At 45.4% G+C, this 14,980-nt stretch overlaps 2 protein-coding genes across 23 annotated transcripts in view; one reads left to right on the top strand and one right to left on the bottom strand.

The window, feature by feature from the left end:
* Positions 1-3,694: 3,694 nt before the first annotated feature.
* LOC114672206 (uncharacterized) lies at positions 3,695-13,034 on the bottom strand. 4 transcript variants are annotated; one of them, XM_077955107.1, is made up of 3 exons: positions 11,041-13,034; positions 10,596-10,700; positions 3,695-3,903 (listed from the first exon to the last, which is right to left on the bottom strand). In XM_077955107.1, the coding sequence occupies exons 1-2, from the start codon at positions 11,718-11,720 to the stop codon at positions 10,652-10,654; spliced, it is 729 nt and encodes a 242-aa protein (XP_077811233.1). In that variant the 5' UTR covers positions 11,721-13,034; the 3' UTR covers positions 3,695-3,903; positions 10,596-10,651. The 4 variants fall into 4 exon arrangements, with proteins under 4 accessions (XP_077811233.1, XP_077811252.1, XP_077811242.1 ...); XM_077955126.1 differs by having other exon boundaries at positions 11,264-13,034; XM_077955116.1 differs by lacking the exon at positions 3,695-3,903 and adding an exon at positions 10,155-10,279.
* The window catches only part of PATJ (PATJ crumbs cell polarity complex component), a 424,482-nt gene continuing 420,549 nt past the window's right edge, over positions 11,048-14,980 (top strand). For 9 of the 19 annotated variants that reach the window (XR_013401362.1, XR_013401361.1, XR_013401351.1 and 6 more), the window contains exon 1: positions 11,089-11,283. The gene's annotated coding sequence lies outside the window, so the exon portion shown is untranslated. Of the gene's footprint in view, positions 11,284-14,980 lie in introns of all 19 variants that reach the window. The other 10 variants (XM_077954904.1, XM_077954969.1, XM_077954885.1 and 7 more) reach the window with 5 other exon arrangements.

The raw sequence follows: 14,980 nt of genomic DNA, 5'->3' as shown, positions 1-14,980 counted from the left end.
AGCAAGACTCTGTCTCAAAAACAAACAAACAAACAAACAAAAATGTGATTGATAATATAGTGAGTACTCTTTAAATATTTCTTGACTACATAAAATTTGCTATATGATATTTACAAAAGGCATATTCAGTAAAAAAATGACACAGAAAGTGTAAAAATGAAGAGATGAATTCATTTACCAGTTAGTAAATGACAATAAAAATAAAAGCATGCAATGAAATTGTAAGATGAAAAAAAAAAAAGAATGTTCTGGTTTGTAGAGCCTAGAATGGTGGGGAAAAAAAATAAATTATTTAAAATTTTTTAAAATCAAAATATTCTGGTTCGATTTTTTTTTTTTTTTTTTTTTAAATTTGAGACAAGGTCTCACTCTATTACCCAGGCTGAAGTGTGGTGACACCATCATAGTTCACTGCAGCCTTGATCTCCTAGGCTCAAGCCATCCTCTGCCTAAGCCTCCTGAGTAGCTGGGACCACAGACCTGTGTCACCACGCTTGGCTAATTTTTCACTTTTTGTAGAGACGAGGTCTCTCTATGTTGCCCAGGTTGGTCTCAACCTCCTGGGTTCAAGCAATCCTCCTGCCTCCGTGTCTCAAAATACTAGGATTACAGGCATGAGCCACTTTGCCCAGCGCTGATTTTTAAAATACAATATAAAGAAAGTTGGGAGGTTAAAGGATGCAACTTTCTAGTTTGAGTTTATTGAGATTATGACAAAATTAGATGTTTTTCTGCTGACTGCAAGAATGTTGCTGATATTTGTGTTTGTCATTTTCCATGTAGATTTTGAATTAACTCTTTGAAAATGCTTACTCTGCTGGTTTGTTGTTGTTTTGACAGAGTTTCACTCTTGTCACCCAGGCTGGAGTGCAATGGTGTGATCTCGGCTCACTCCAACCTTCGCCTCCCGGGTTCAAGTGATTCTCCTGCCTTAGCCTCCCGAGTAACTGGGATTACAGGCACCCACCGCCACTCCCAGCTAATTTTTGTATTTTGGTTTCTCCATATTGGTAAGGCTGGTCTCGAACTCCTGACCTCAGGTGATCCACCCGCCTCAGTCTCCCTAAGTGCTGGGATTACAAGCTTGAGCCACTGTGCCCAGGCCTCTTTACTGATTAATCCCATTATATATGATTATATTTATACTTTTCTACAGTATGTAAACTAAAAACGTTTCCCCGTGAAAGTAAAGAAACAACACAAAATTTTTGACTCCTGAACTGATGATGTCTTTAAAAAAAACAAAAAAAACCTGTCCCTTCTTACTGCCCCTTAATCTATTTTCTCATGGCTCAGCAAAATATATTACTTTATTTCTTTGCAAACACAGTCTCTGATCACATGATCAATGCATTGTCTAAATTTAGTAAGAACTTAAATCTCAATCTTTACAATGCCTAATTTCTTTGTCACATAAAAATTCTATAGAATTGTATAGAAAGCAAAGGACATAAATAGTACAAACCAAGGTGGAAACTGTTGTGCAGAAACATAAGGAAAAAGGATTACAAGTGAAGCCTGAAATGTAGCTTCCTGTGGGATTCAAGGGCTCTCATCTTGAATCTCTATACATTGGATCTTTTCATTCCTAAGGTTTTCACATGCAACTGATTACATTAACAGATAGTTCTGCACTGTAGCAAAACTTTCTGAGGGAACCAACTTAACTTCTGTTTCCACAGTTAGGACAGAAACATTAAGTAGAAGATTCTTCCTCTCAAATAGTTTTTTGTTTTTTTGTTTTTTTGTTTTTTTTTTTTTGAGACAGAGTCTTACACTGTCACCTAGGCTGGAGTGCAGTGGTGCAATATCGGCTCACTGCAACCTCCACCTGCCGGGTTCAAGCAATTCTCCCTGCCTCAGCCTCCTGAGTAGCTAGGATTACAGGCACCCACCACCAGGCCCGGCTAATTTTTTTTTTTTTTTTTTTGAGACAGTCTCACTCTGTCACCCAGGCTGGAGTGCAGTGGCATGATCTCAGCTCACTGCAACCTCCACCCTCCGAGTTCAAGTGATTCTCCTGCCTCAGCTTCCTGAGTAGCTGGGATTACAGGCGCCTGCCACCACGCCTGACGAATTTTTTTTTTTTTTTTTTTTGTATTTTTAGTAGAGACGTGGTTTCACCATCTTGGCCAGGCTGGTCTTGAACTCCTGATCTCGTGATCCACCTGCCTCGGCCTCCCAAAGTGCTGGGATTACAGGTGTGAGCCACCACGCCTGGCCAAACCTTTCTTTTTTATTTGACTGTGATGTGCTTGATGTGCTGTGGCTGTGATCTTTTTCTCTGGTGATAAATTCGTAAGTTTAGGGCTCTGCTAGATCTTTATTATACCATTCTTCACAACATTTGAAATTTGACTCTATCCATGCTGTTGACTCTCCAGTATTTGTGATTGTGTCCTCCCTTCGGTGCACTAATCTAACTGCCTACCATCAAAAATTAAATTAACTGTGATTCACCAATGAATAAGGCCTACTTTTATATGCCAAGTACATTTTATCTTGAATGTCAAATAGAGGACCTAAAACTGACTTATCAAAGTCCTGCTTCTCAAAAAAAAAAACAAAAAAAAAACCGAACAAAACAAAATAAATTGGCTTTTCTCAATTTCACAACCAATATCCCTTTTGTCAGGTTCAAAACTTGGAATCATTTTTACCCTTCAGTTTCCCCCTTGCTCTCCTTTAATACCTTTAATCATAAGCAACTGATATCTGTAAGTGTTCCTTCTTTTATTTAATCACACACTTTTCACTCTCTTTCAGGCATTCACAATTTCCTCTGTACCTTGCTATAGTGACCTCTTAGTTCCTCTATTTTATTACAGGCCCTTTCCCCAACTTTGTCAATCCATTTTGCACACTTCTTCCAGATTAATATTTTATTTTTGTAAATAACCTGTACCCTTTTAATATTTTTAAATTTTTTATTGAAACAGTGTGTTGCTTTCTCACCCAGGCTGAAGTACAGTGACGCCAATGCAGCTCACTGTGGCCTTGACCTCCTGGGCTCAAGTAATCCTCCTGCCTCAGCCTTCTGAGTAGCTGAAACTCCTATACCATCTTCAAAATTGTATTCAAAATCCTATTCAAAAAATGTTGTGGTTCTTTAATTTCTTAGAGATGAAAGATAAACTCTTATAACCTAAAGTTCTTCATGATGTTTTCAAGTCCTCCATCTGCTGTGGCCTCACTTTACTTACTACTAGTCTTAGCTTTCTCCTTGTGGTCACCAGTGTCTGTCATACTTGTTCCCATGTATGTGCTACTTCATTTATTATTTTCTTTCTTTTTTTTTTTTTTTTGAGATGGAGTTTCGTTCTTGTCACCCTGGCTGGAGTGCAATGGTGCGGTCACCTCTGCCTCCCAGGTTGAAGCGATCCTCCTGCCCCAGCCTCCTAAATAGCTGGGATTACAGGCGCCCTCTACCATGCCCAGCTAATTTTTGTATTTTTAGTAGAGACAGGGTTTCACCATGTTGGCCAGGCTGGTCTCAAACTCCTGAACTCAGGCGATCCACTCGTCTCGGCCTCCCAAAGTTCTGGAATTTCAGGCATAAGCCACTGCATCCGGCCTTATTAAGCACTTTCTATGTGCCAGATATGTGCAATACATGTATTCCTTCATTTAACCTTCAAAACTAACATACGAAATGAGCACTGCAGTTTCACTAATGAGAATGAGAAAGGTTAAGTAACTTGGCAAGGTTTTATTTTAGGAAATGGAGTCAAGAGTCAAGCTCATATCTTCTGGTTTCAGAGAATAAAAAATATAAAGATGAAGTTAGCAGCTGAGTGTGGTGGCACATGCCTGGAGAATCACTTGAGCCCAGGAAGCAGAGGTTGCAGTGAGCCAAGATCACGCCATTGCACTCCAGCCTGGGCTATGGGAGTAAAACCCCGTCTAAAAAAAAAAAAAAAATTATTACAAAAGATTCTCTCTGAGACCCTTTTATATGCCTATAACAAGAACTTCTGGCAAGGGCTACATGAAGCATAAGGACAGTTAGCCAGAAATATAACACTTGCCCCATACACTGTTTCTCCTAAAGAAGTGGCTTAGGCCTGTAATCCTAGCACTTTGGGAGGCTGAGGTGGGTGGATCACCTGAGGTCAGGAGTTTGAGACCAGCCTGGCCGACATGGCAAAACCCCGTCTCTACTAAAAATACAAAAATTAGCTGGGCATGGTGGTGGGCTCCTGTAACCCAGCTACTTGGGAGGCTGAGGCAGGAGAATTGCTGGAACCCGGGGGGCAGACGTTGCAGTGAGCCGAGATCGCTCCACTGCACCCCAGCCTGGGCGACAGAGCGAGACTCCATCTCAAACAAACAAACAAAAGAAGTAACTTGAAATAAGCCTCGGTAAACAATGTTGCCTTAGTTTCAAAACAACTTACTTGTACTTCTGTACTTCTTTTGCCTTTAAAAGCTTCCCCTTATCTCAACCTCCCCAAATGTGCACATGGTTGCCATGGCACACACATTTCCCATTGCAATGTTTCTGCTTATTCCTAAATAACTTTGTGAGACCAAGTAGCAAATGTAAGAAGTCATGGTTGCTTATTTCTGCCTGCCCGCATAATTTCATAAAGCCCTGATTCTGTGATGACTACAGCTCTTTGGAAAAATGCTTTGAAGACAAAACAGGATAGAGCACACGGTCCGCCACATCTCTTGTCTGAGTGACTATATTCCTTAAAAGATAAATGACCCACGGGGCATGGTGGCTCGTGCCATAATCCCACCAATTTGGGATGCTGAGGCGGGTGGATCATTTAAGGTCAGGAGTTCAAGACCAGCCTGGCCAACATGGTGAAACCCCGCCTTTACTAAAAATAGAAAAAAAAATAGCTGGGCATTTTGGCGTGTGCCTGTAATCCCAGCTACTCAGGAGGCTGAGGTACGAGAATTGCTTGAACCAGGGAGGCAGAGGTTGCAGTGAGCCAAGATTGCGCCACTGCACTCCAGCCTGGGCGACAGAGCAAGAGTCCATCTCAAAAAAAAAAAAAAAAAAAAAAAAAAAAAGGATAAATGACCCTTGTCTTGTCTTTTCTTACACATAAGACCACATCTGATGGGGTTAGTGGTTATGCCTCTGTTATCTGTAACTAGATGTACTTTTATACTCAAACCTTGGTGTGATTCTGCTTTAATGTAACTTCTGAGTAACTTTTATGTGGTTTTGCATGTACTGAACCTCCTCCACCTGTATGTAAGCAGTGGGTTACAATACTGTGTCAGACCAGTCTGACAGCACCTCTCAGAGGGACTGTTCCTGCTATTCTGTAGGCCTCCGTCTACAGTCCTCAATATAACTGTTTTTGTTTTGTTTTGTTTTGCTTTTTTGAGACAGAGTCTGTATCACCCAGGCTAGAGTATAGTGGCCTGATCTCAGCTCACTGCAACAACCTCCTCCTCCCAGGTTCAAGCAATTCTCTTGCCTCAGCCTCCTGAGTAGCTGGGATTATAGGCGCCCGCCAACACGTCTGACTAATTTTTGTATATATATTTTTTTCAGTAGAGACGGAGTTTCGCCATGTTGGCCAGGCTGGTCTTGAACACCTGACTTCTGTTGATCCACCTGCCTCGGCCTCCCAAAGCACTGGGATTACAGGTGTGAGCCACCGTACCAGGCCATAACTTTGTGACTTTATTTTTTTAAAGACAAGTGGACATAGGGTCTTACTCTGTCCCCCATGCTGTGGTGTGTAGTGGCAACCATAGCTTGCTGCAGCCTCCAACTCCTGGGCTCAAGGGGTCCTCCTGAGTAGCTGGAACTATAAGCATGCACCACGAAACTGGGCTTTTCTTTTTTTTTTTTTTTAATCCATTTTTTGTAGAGACAAGGTCTCAATATGTTGCCCATGCAGGTCTCAATATGTTGCCCAGGCTGATCTCAAACTCCTGGCCTCAAGCAATCCTCCCGCTTTGACCTCCCAAAGGCCTCGGATTTCAGGCATGAGCCACTGTGTCCCACTCCCCAAGACTTCTGAATAAAACGAACTTTAATTCTTTAAAAGCTTGATTTTTTTCTTTAGTTGACAAATTCATTGTCTTTGGATTATCTCTCTCTGTTGTAGTTTTCGGTTGACAAGAGTTTGTACTTTTAAAAATTCATCTTTCTTCATCATTCTATAACTAAGACAATCTTGGGCTGGGCATGGTGTCTCATGCCTGTAATCTCAGCACTTTGAGAGGCTGAGGTTGGAGGATCACTTGAGCCCAGCAGTTCAAGTCTGGGCAACATAGTGAGACTTCATCTCTATTTTTTTTTTTTTTTTAAGACACTCTTTGTGTTTTTTGTTGTTGTTGGTGGTGGTGGTGGTTTTTTTTTTTTGAGATGGAGTCTCACTGTGTCACCCAGGCTGGAGTGCAGTGGTGTGATCTTGGCTTGCTGCAACCTCTGCCTCCTGGGTTCAAGCGATTCTCCTGCCTCAGCCTCCTGAGTAGCTGGGATTACCGATGTGTGCCACTACACCCTGCTAATTTTTGTATTTTTGGTAGAGACAGGGTTTTGCCATGTTGGTCAGGCTGGTCTCAAACTCCTGACCTTGTGATCTGCCCGCCTTAGCCTCCCAAAGTGTTGGGATTACAGGCATGAGTCACCGTGCTTGGCCAAAAAAAGACACTCTTGAGGATTCTCAGAGATAAACATTTTCTGCTACAGCTAAACCTTGCTGAAAAATTTATTGGATAAATTTTTAAAAATTTAAATTCCAAGTGAGAGCCAAAAAAAAAGTTCACATTAAATTAACAGAGACCGAGTATAGTGGCTCACGCCTATAATCCCAGCACTTTGGGAGGCTGAGGCACTTTGGGAGCCCTTGAGCCCAGGAATTTGAGACCAGCCTGGACAACATAGAGAAGGCTTGTCTCGAAATATAAAAAAATTTTAAAAAATTAGCTGGGCATGGTGGTGCATGTTTTTGGTCCCAGCTTCTCAGGACCTGACTAACATGGGGGGATGGCTTGGGCCCAGGAGTTCAAGGCTGCAGTGAGCTATGATCTCACCACTGCTCTCCAGCATGGACAACAGAGTGGGACCCTGTCTCCATTTTTTTATTATTATTTTTATTTTTTTATTTGAGTTGGAGTCTTGCTCTGTCATTGAGGCAGGAGTGCAATGGTGCGATCTCAGCTCACTGCAACCTCTGCCTCTCGGGTTCAAGCGATTCTCCTGCCTCAGCCTCCTGAGTAGCTGGGACTACAGGTGTGTGCCACCATGCCCAGGTAATTATTGTATTTTTAGTGGGGTTTCCCCATGTTGATCAGGCTGGTCTCGAACTCCTGACCTCAGGTGATCCACCTGCCTCAGCCTCCCAAAGTGCTGGGATTACAGTCATGAGTCACCACACCTGGCCTGAAAAAATTAATTAGTTAATTAACAACACAAAGGAAGACAGGTGGTTGGTGAGGTAAAATTAATTAACAGCACAGACACGTAGAGAAAATCAGGTTAAAACTGATAGAGATGATGTTTCCTGGGATGGTCAGGGAGGCAGCTTCTCAGAAAGGGTGAGACTTGAGTCTAGCTCTAGAGGGAGGGTAGGGCTTACAGAACATTCCAGACAGGGGAAAGAGGGTAAGAAACCAGCAGAAAAGCCATTGGTGATCCATGGATATGGAATAGATAAATTTGCTCGGAGTAAGATCCTCCAGAGGTGAAGTGCAGATTAGGTTGAAGAGTCAGCAAGAAGGGGCCGGGCGCAGTAGTTCACGCCTGTAATCCCAGCACTTTGGGGAGGCCAAGGCAGGCAGATTACCTGAGGTCAGGAGTTCTTAGACCAGCCTGGCCCACATGGTGAAACCCCGTCTCTACTAAAAATACAAAAATTAACCAGGTGGGGTGGCGGGCGCCTGTCATCCCAGCTACTCAGGAGGCTGAGGCAGGAGAATCACTTGAACCCGGGAGGCGGAGGTTGCAGTGAGCTGAGATTGTGCCATCGCACTCCAGCCTGGAGGACAAGAGCAAGACTTCGTCTCAAAAAACAAAACAAAAAAAAAGAGTCAGCAAGAAGGGGAGAGTTTAAAGGGACTTGAATAGCAAGAAAAGGAGTTTGGACTTGGTTTCACGGTCAATTTAAAATTACATAACTTTTTGTAAAAAGGGGAATATGTTCACAACATCATTTAATATTAAAGGAAGAAGAGGCAGGCTGGGTGTGGTGGCTCATGCCTGTTATCCCAGCACTTTGGGTGGCCGAGCTGGGTGGATCACCTGAGGTCAGGAGTTTGAGACTAGCCTGGCCAACATGGTGTAACCCATTTCTACTAAAAATACAAAAATTAGCCGGGTGTGGTGGCGGGTGCCTGTAATCTCAGCTACTCAGGAGGCTGAGGCAGGAGAATTGCTGGAACCTGGGAGGCGGAGGTTGCAGTTGCACTCCAGCCAGGGCGGACAACAGCAAGACCCCGTCTCAATAAATAAATAAATAAATAAATAAACAAATAAATAAATAAGCCAGGCGTGATGTTGCATGCCTGTAGTCCCAGCTACTCAGGAGGCTGCAGTGGGAGGATTGCTTGAGCCTAGGAATTTGAGGCTGCCATGATTGCACCACTGTGCACCAGCCTGGGTGACAGAGTGAGACTGTCTCAAAAAAAAAAAGAGTTAATTAATTACATAAATACATAAAAAATAAAGAAAGAAGAGGCCAGGCATGGTGGCTCATGCCTGTAATCCCAGCACTTTGGGAGGCTGAGGCAGGAGGATGGTTTGAGGCCAGGAGTTTGAGAGTAGCTTGGGCAACATAGTGAGACCCTCTCTCTACAGTAAATAAATAAATAAATAAAGAAGAGGTTCAATAGCCAGATATGGTGGTGTGTGCCTGTAATCTCAGCTTTTCAAGAAGGATATTAAGGTGGGAGGATTGCTTGAGTTCAGGAGTTTGAGGCCAGCCTAGGTAACATAGTGAGATTCAATTTCAATTTTAAAAATAAATAAATAAATAAAAATAAAAAGAAGAGACCAATGTTTGCAAGGTGATTCTTTGAGATAATTGGTCTCCACCTTTCTTTTTTTTCCTATTTAATTTTTATTATAGGTTCAGGGCTACATGCACAGGTTTGTAGGCCAGGCACGGTGGCTCACGCCTGTAATTCCAGCACTTTGGGAGGCTGAGGCGGCTGGATCACGAGGTCAGGAGTTTGAGCCCAGCCTGGCCAACATGATGAAACCCCATGTCTATTAAAAATACAAAAAATTAACTGGGTGTGGTGGCTGGCACCTGTAATCTCAGCTACTCGGGAGGCTGAGGCAGGAGAATGGCTTGAACAGGGAGGCAGAGGTTGTAGTGAGCTGAGACCACACCACTGCACTCCAGCCTGGGCAACAGAGTGAGACTCTGTCTCAAAACAACAACAACAAAACCAGGTTTGTTACATAGGCAAGTTGTGTGCCATGGGGGTTTGATATACAGATTTCATCACCCAGGTAATAAGCATAGTACCTGACAGGTAGTTTTTCGATCCTCTCCCTTTTCCCACCTGATTTCCAACTTTATTTTGCCCCCCTGACTTGGAAAGCCTCTCCTTCTCCATTTTACCTAAATTAATCTGGCTCTGGTTAAGACCTGTTTAAGTTCTAACCCAGGCTTTCAAAAAACCTAACAGATCTCTTCATTTTCTGAGGTCTGGCTTCCATTTGGTAATTTGCCTAACGTTATTTCCCTCAGTAGTTTGTTAATTCCTAAAAAGCAGGAACCATGCTGATATTGTGTGTCTTCTTACCATGCCTAAGAAGTGTTACATTTCTTTTAAAACAAGGAAGCAAACTGTAAAGCACCAAGTGCATGATCTTAATTTTATTTATTTATTTGAGACGGAGTCTTGCTCTGTCGCCCAGGCTGGTCTTGAACCCCCAGGCTCAAGTGATCCTCCGACTTCAGCCCCACAGAGTAGCTGGGACTACAAGCTCACAGCACCACTCCAGGCTAATTTTTGTTGTTGTTGTTGTTGTTGCAGTGGAGTCTCTGTCACCCAGGCTGGAGTACAGTGGCAGGATCTCGGCTCACTGCAACCTCTGCCTCCTGGGTTCAAGTGATTCTCCTGCCTTAGCCTTCTGTGTAGAGGGACTACAGGCATCCACCACGCCGGGCTAAATTTTGTATTTTTAGTAAAGATGGGGTTTCATCATATTGGTCAGGCTGGTCTGGAACTCCTGACCTCAGGTGATCCACCCGCCTGGGCCTTCCAAAGTACTGGGATTACAAGCGTGAGCCACCGTGCCCGGTCTAAAAGTCTTTATGTTGTAGTTGTTTTGTATCTATTCCTCATCGTCCTGGGGACAGGGATACCATTTTACACATCTTCCCAGAGTCAATCACAGTATTTAACAATTACTGTATGTACTCTATGGATAAGATACCTGAAGATTGATTCTCTTTATCGTTAATGTGTGGATTGTATCAGGCAAGTAAAACCCCTATCATCAAAAGTCTAAAGTTATTAAAGGGAGTGGAAGAATACCATCGGGGCATATTTTTCTCGAAGGTGTGATACACAAATAAAATAAAATTAATATATAGTGAAATCATCACTGTATTTAGAGTCAAAATGCCTTGCCTGTGTTCCAAACAATGGGCCAGTCAACCTACCTGGTGCACGGTTTCCTCATTAGTTTCTTCAGAGAGTAATTGAGATATTGCATAAGCTAGCACTCAGCATACGGCAGGCAAATACTGCTGGATTTCTTCCTTCCACTAAATGAGAAGAAAATAATGACTCCCACATTTACACGTTTTAGAATATTTTATTTTGCGTCAGCGGATATAGAAAACGAGGGATGAGAGACTAAGAAAGGAAAAGGGCAAAAAGGTAAGGTGTTAGGCGGATTGACCCAACGCTTTCATTGATATCCTCCCCAATTTCCTGGATCTTGGGTCTAGCTCTTCACGCAGGCCTCCAACCACACCGGTCTGTCCGGATCTCCCTCCCCGTCAGTGCCGGCTGTCCCCACCAAGCGCGGTCTCATCCGCTCCCCCGCTCCCACAGCCCACTTTTCCCAGGCCTTTGGCCATCCCGCGCCCTGTAGGAATTCACCTGCACAGAAACAGCCAGGGAAAACGTCCTCCCTCCTTGGAGCCCGCCTCCCACAGCCCCGGGTTCCCTCCCCCGCCCCCGCGCCACCCCGGCGCCCCGCCCCGGGCGGAGAGAGTCGGGGCGAGGGGAGGGCCTGCCAGGTGAGGCGCGGCCACCCTAGGCCTCTCACTTCCGCCCAGGTGAGGCAGGGCCGACACCGAGCCCGCCCGACCCGGGCTCCCACCTGCTCCTCCAGCGCACCAGGTAAAGCGTGGGGTCCCGGCTGTGCGGTGCGCACTTGCCCCTGGGGGTCCCCGCTCCTGGAGGCCGGCCAGGCGCAGCTCCCTCGCGGGCTTCCCGGGCCTGCCTGCCCTGTCCCCGCGCTCTCCCCGCCCGCCCGCCTGGAGTGGGTGGGAGCCGGAGGAGGAGGGCGCCGCCGGGCGCTCAGAGGGGCCGCGGCTGGGATGGGGCGCCCGCTGCGTGCGCCCGCGCTGGCCCGGGAGGCGGGGCGGGGGCGCCGTCCTCCTGCGTCGGGCCCGGGTGACCCCACGGTGGTCCCCGCCCCGCCGCGCAGGGCTCGCCGAGGCCGCGGGCAGGGAGGGGCGCCGCCCCGCCTCCCCAGGCCTTTCGGGCCTCAAATCTCGGCCCACTGGTATTCGGGGGTGGCACGGATCCGATTTTGCGCCCAGATCGGTGCCCATGTTTCGCTCCCAGAGGTGGGCGGAGTCTTTCCCTCCATCGGTGGCCGTGGAAGGAGGGAACGGGGTGAGGGGACAAAGAGGAGGGGGTGCTCAGAGCCGGGCTGAGTGGGCGACTTGGGCTCGGCCGCGTCCCGTAGCGGAGGTTCCCAAACCAGCGGTCAAGCCCTGGGCTCTGCCAGCCTTGCTGCGTAGAAAGGGAGGTTCGGTCGGAAAGTGCTTCCAGCCTTAGGGGAAATTCTTGGATTCCTGCTTTTAAATCAAGCTCAGAAAAGCGTTTTCGGATCACTCCCACCCTCCAAAGCGCCCCAGTCGTCCCGCACGCAGGCCGAATTAAGTGAACACCCCTTCACCTGGCACTTTGTCATATTTCCGAGTGACTCTTGCACTTTGGATTCGAGTTTGTTGTTTACTGACTTGCCTCTGCCATTTAGAGGGTGCCCCTTTCAGGGCCTTATTTCTCGACTGCATTTAGGGTCTGGCTATTGGTAGGTGCGCGACAAGTGTTTCTTAAATGATTGAAGAAGCCTTTGGAAACCCTGAAGGACAATGTCGATTCCACTGAGGATGATACTACCACATTCTGGGCTAAATTCCTATTGGCGGCCAATTAATTTGCACACATCTATTTGAAAGAAGTGGAGGCAGGGGCAGCAGTTAAGAACTTAAATCTGTTTGCAGCATTAGAAAATGTTAGGTGAGATTGAGCCTTTTAGCTAAAGTGAGCTTTGATGTTTTTAGGGCCCATAATGCCTTTAAGATGTTGTTAACAACAACAACAAAACACTCCAAATATGTTGAATTTATTTGGGAATGAGAAATGAGGATTGTAGCCCGAGGGGCACAGCCCTGGCAAGCCATATATGCATGTAAGAGGGGAGGGTAAAGGGAAACTTTTATTGGCAAAGTAAGTGCAGATAAGCTGCTTGAAAACAGAGTTTATTGGTTTTGCAGACTCCAAGTCAGAGTTGGCCATTGTCGAAGATGCCATTACTGGGCAGGTGTTATGGAGAGCATCTTATCAGGCCTGGCACCCTGCCTCATGCCTGTTATCTCAGCTACTTAGGAGGCTTAGGCAGGAGGATCGCTTAGGCAGGAGGATCGCTTGAGGCCAAGAGTTGGAGACCAGCCTGAGCAACATGGCTGTCTTTACAGAAAAAGCTTTTTAAATAGTCAGGTGTGTCGGGAGGTTGAGGCAGGAGAATTGCTTGAGCCCAGGAGGTGGAGGCTGCGGTGAGTGGTGTTTGTACCACTATACTCCAGCCTGGGTGACAGAGCAAGAACCCTGCCTCAAAAAAGAAAAAAAAAAAAAAAGGGAAAAAAGATGATCTTATCTTATCTTATCTGAATTACTGCATTCCTAAAGAAAGAATTTCTTAGGGGGTTATTTTAGTTTCTTGAGATCTTTATCTCAGACATGCAAGCATGAGCTTTCTCCCTCATGCTCTTCATCTCTAGTTTGTTTGGGTCTGAGAAAAAGTGATTTTGACCTGGTATCTGCAACTTTCACAAAAATAATAAGAAAGTTAATAAATATGGAAATACTTATGGATAGAACTTAGAACTTATAAAAGGAGTTCTGAAGAGATTTGCCCTTACTAGTCCAGATCCTATTAGGGGTAAGAGGAAAAACACAAACTTTTTCCTCTGCTCTCACACCACTGCAATCAACACTGAAGATTTCTGTGACCAAATAAATGTGTGGGGTAATCAGTTCTGCATCAAACAATAGCTGAGCATCTTCCAGTTCGATTCTGATACTGTCTACCTGGGGATAGTGTCAGATCCCATAGGACTGCCCCCACTTCTGATGCCAATCACAAGTCCTAGATTGTTTTACCCTGGCTTCTGACTAACCACCTATAAATTGGGAATCCCATAACCCCCTCCTCTGGTTTGGTTAATTTGCTAGAGCAGCTCACGAAACTCAAGAAGACACTTATTTAGGTTTATTACTAGTTTATTATTAAGAATATTACAGAGGATACAAGAGGAAGAGATGCATAACGTGAGGTTTGAGAAGGGGCATACCACATTCCAGGAACCTCCGTGTGTTCAGATATTGAGAAGCTCTCCCTACCCCATTTTCTTGGGCTTTTTATGGAGACTTCACTGGGTAAACATAATTGAAGCATGGAGTAGGGGAAACCCAGCAATGCCTATCTGTTCAGATTTTTCTTGGCCTCTCTCTGTAGCATTCCTTCCTCCAGGGTATGGGCAGGACCCCTTCTTATGGGGGTCTTACGACCTACAGTCAGACAACGGAGGTCAGATAATTTTTAAAAATATTTATTTATTTATTTATTTTGAGACAGAGTCTTGCTCTGCTGCCCAGGCTGGAGTGCAGTGTCGTGATCTCAGCTCACTGCAACCTCCGCCTGCCGGGTTCAAGTGATTCTCCTGCCTCAGACTCCGGGGTAGCTGGGATTACAGGCCTGTGCCACCATGCCTGGCTAATTTTTGTATTTTTAGTAGAAACAGGGTTTTACCATATTGGCCAGGCTGGTCTCGAACTCCTGACCTCAAGTGATCCACCTGTCTTGGCCTCCCAAAGTGCTGGGATTACGGGCATCAGTCACTGCACCTAGCCAAAATTATTTTAATTTTAATTAATTAATTAATTAATTTAGAGACAGAGTCTTGCTCTGTTGCCCAGGCTGGAGTGCAATGGTGCTATCTTGGCTCACTGCAACTTCCACCTCCCAGGATCAAGTGCTTCTCCTGCCTCAGCTTCCCGAGTAGCTTGGATTACAGGTGCCTGCCACCACGCCTGGCTAATTTTTGTATTTTTAGTAGAGATGGGATTTCACCATGCTGGCCAGGCTGGTCTCGAACTCCTGACCTCAGGCGATCCACCTGCCTTGGACTCCCAAAGTGCTGGGATTACAGGCGTGAGCCACCAGACCTGGCAATTATTTTTATTTTTAAAACTTTTTATTCATTTTATTTATTTATTTTTGAGACAGAGCCTTACTCTCTTGCTCAGGCTGAAGTGCAGTGCTGCCATCTCCACTCACTGCAACCTTCACCTCCTCTGGTTCAAGCGGTTCTCCTGGCTCAGCCTCACAACTACGTGGGGGCGTGCGCCCCCGTGACCAGATAATTTTATTTTATTTTATTTTTTTGTATTTTTAGTAGAGACAGGGTTTTGCCATGTTGGCCAGGCTGGTCTCGGACTCCTGACCTCAAGAGATCTGCCCTACTAGGCCTCCCAAAATGCTGGGATTACAGATGTGAGCCATCATGCCTGGCCTCTTTTAAAA

Source organism: Macaca mulatta, chromosome 1, assembly GCF_049350105.2.
Source record: "Macaca mulatta isolate MMU2019108-1 chromosome 1, T2T-MMU8v2.0, whole genome shotgun sequence".
Lineage (NCBI taxonomy): Eukaryota > Metazoa > Chordata > Mammalia > Primates > Cercopithecidae > Macaca > Macaca mulatta.
Note: the sequence above shows the minus strand (reverse complement) of the source record. Positions and strands in the feature narration are given on the sequence as shown.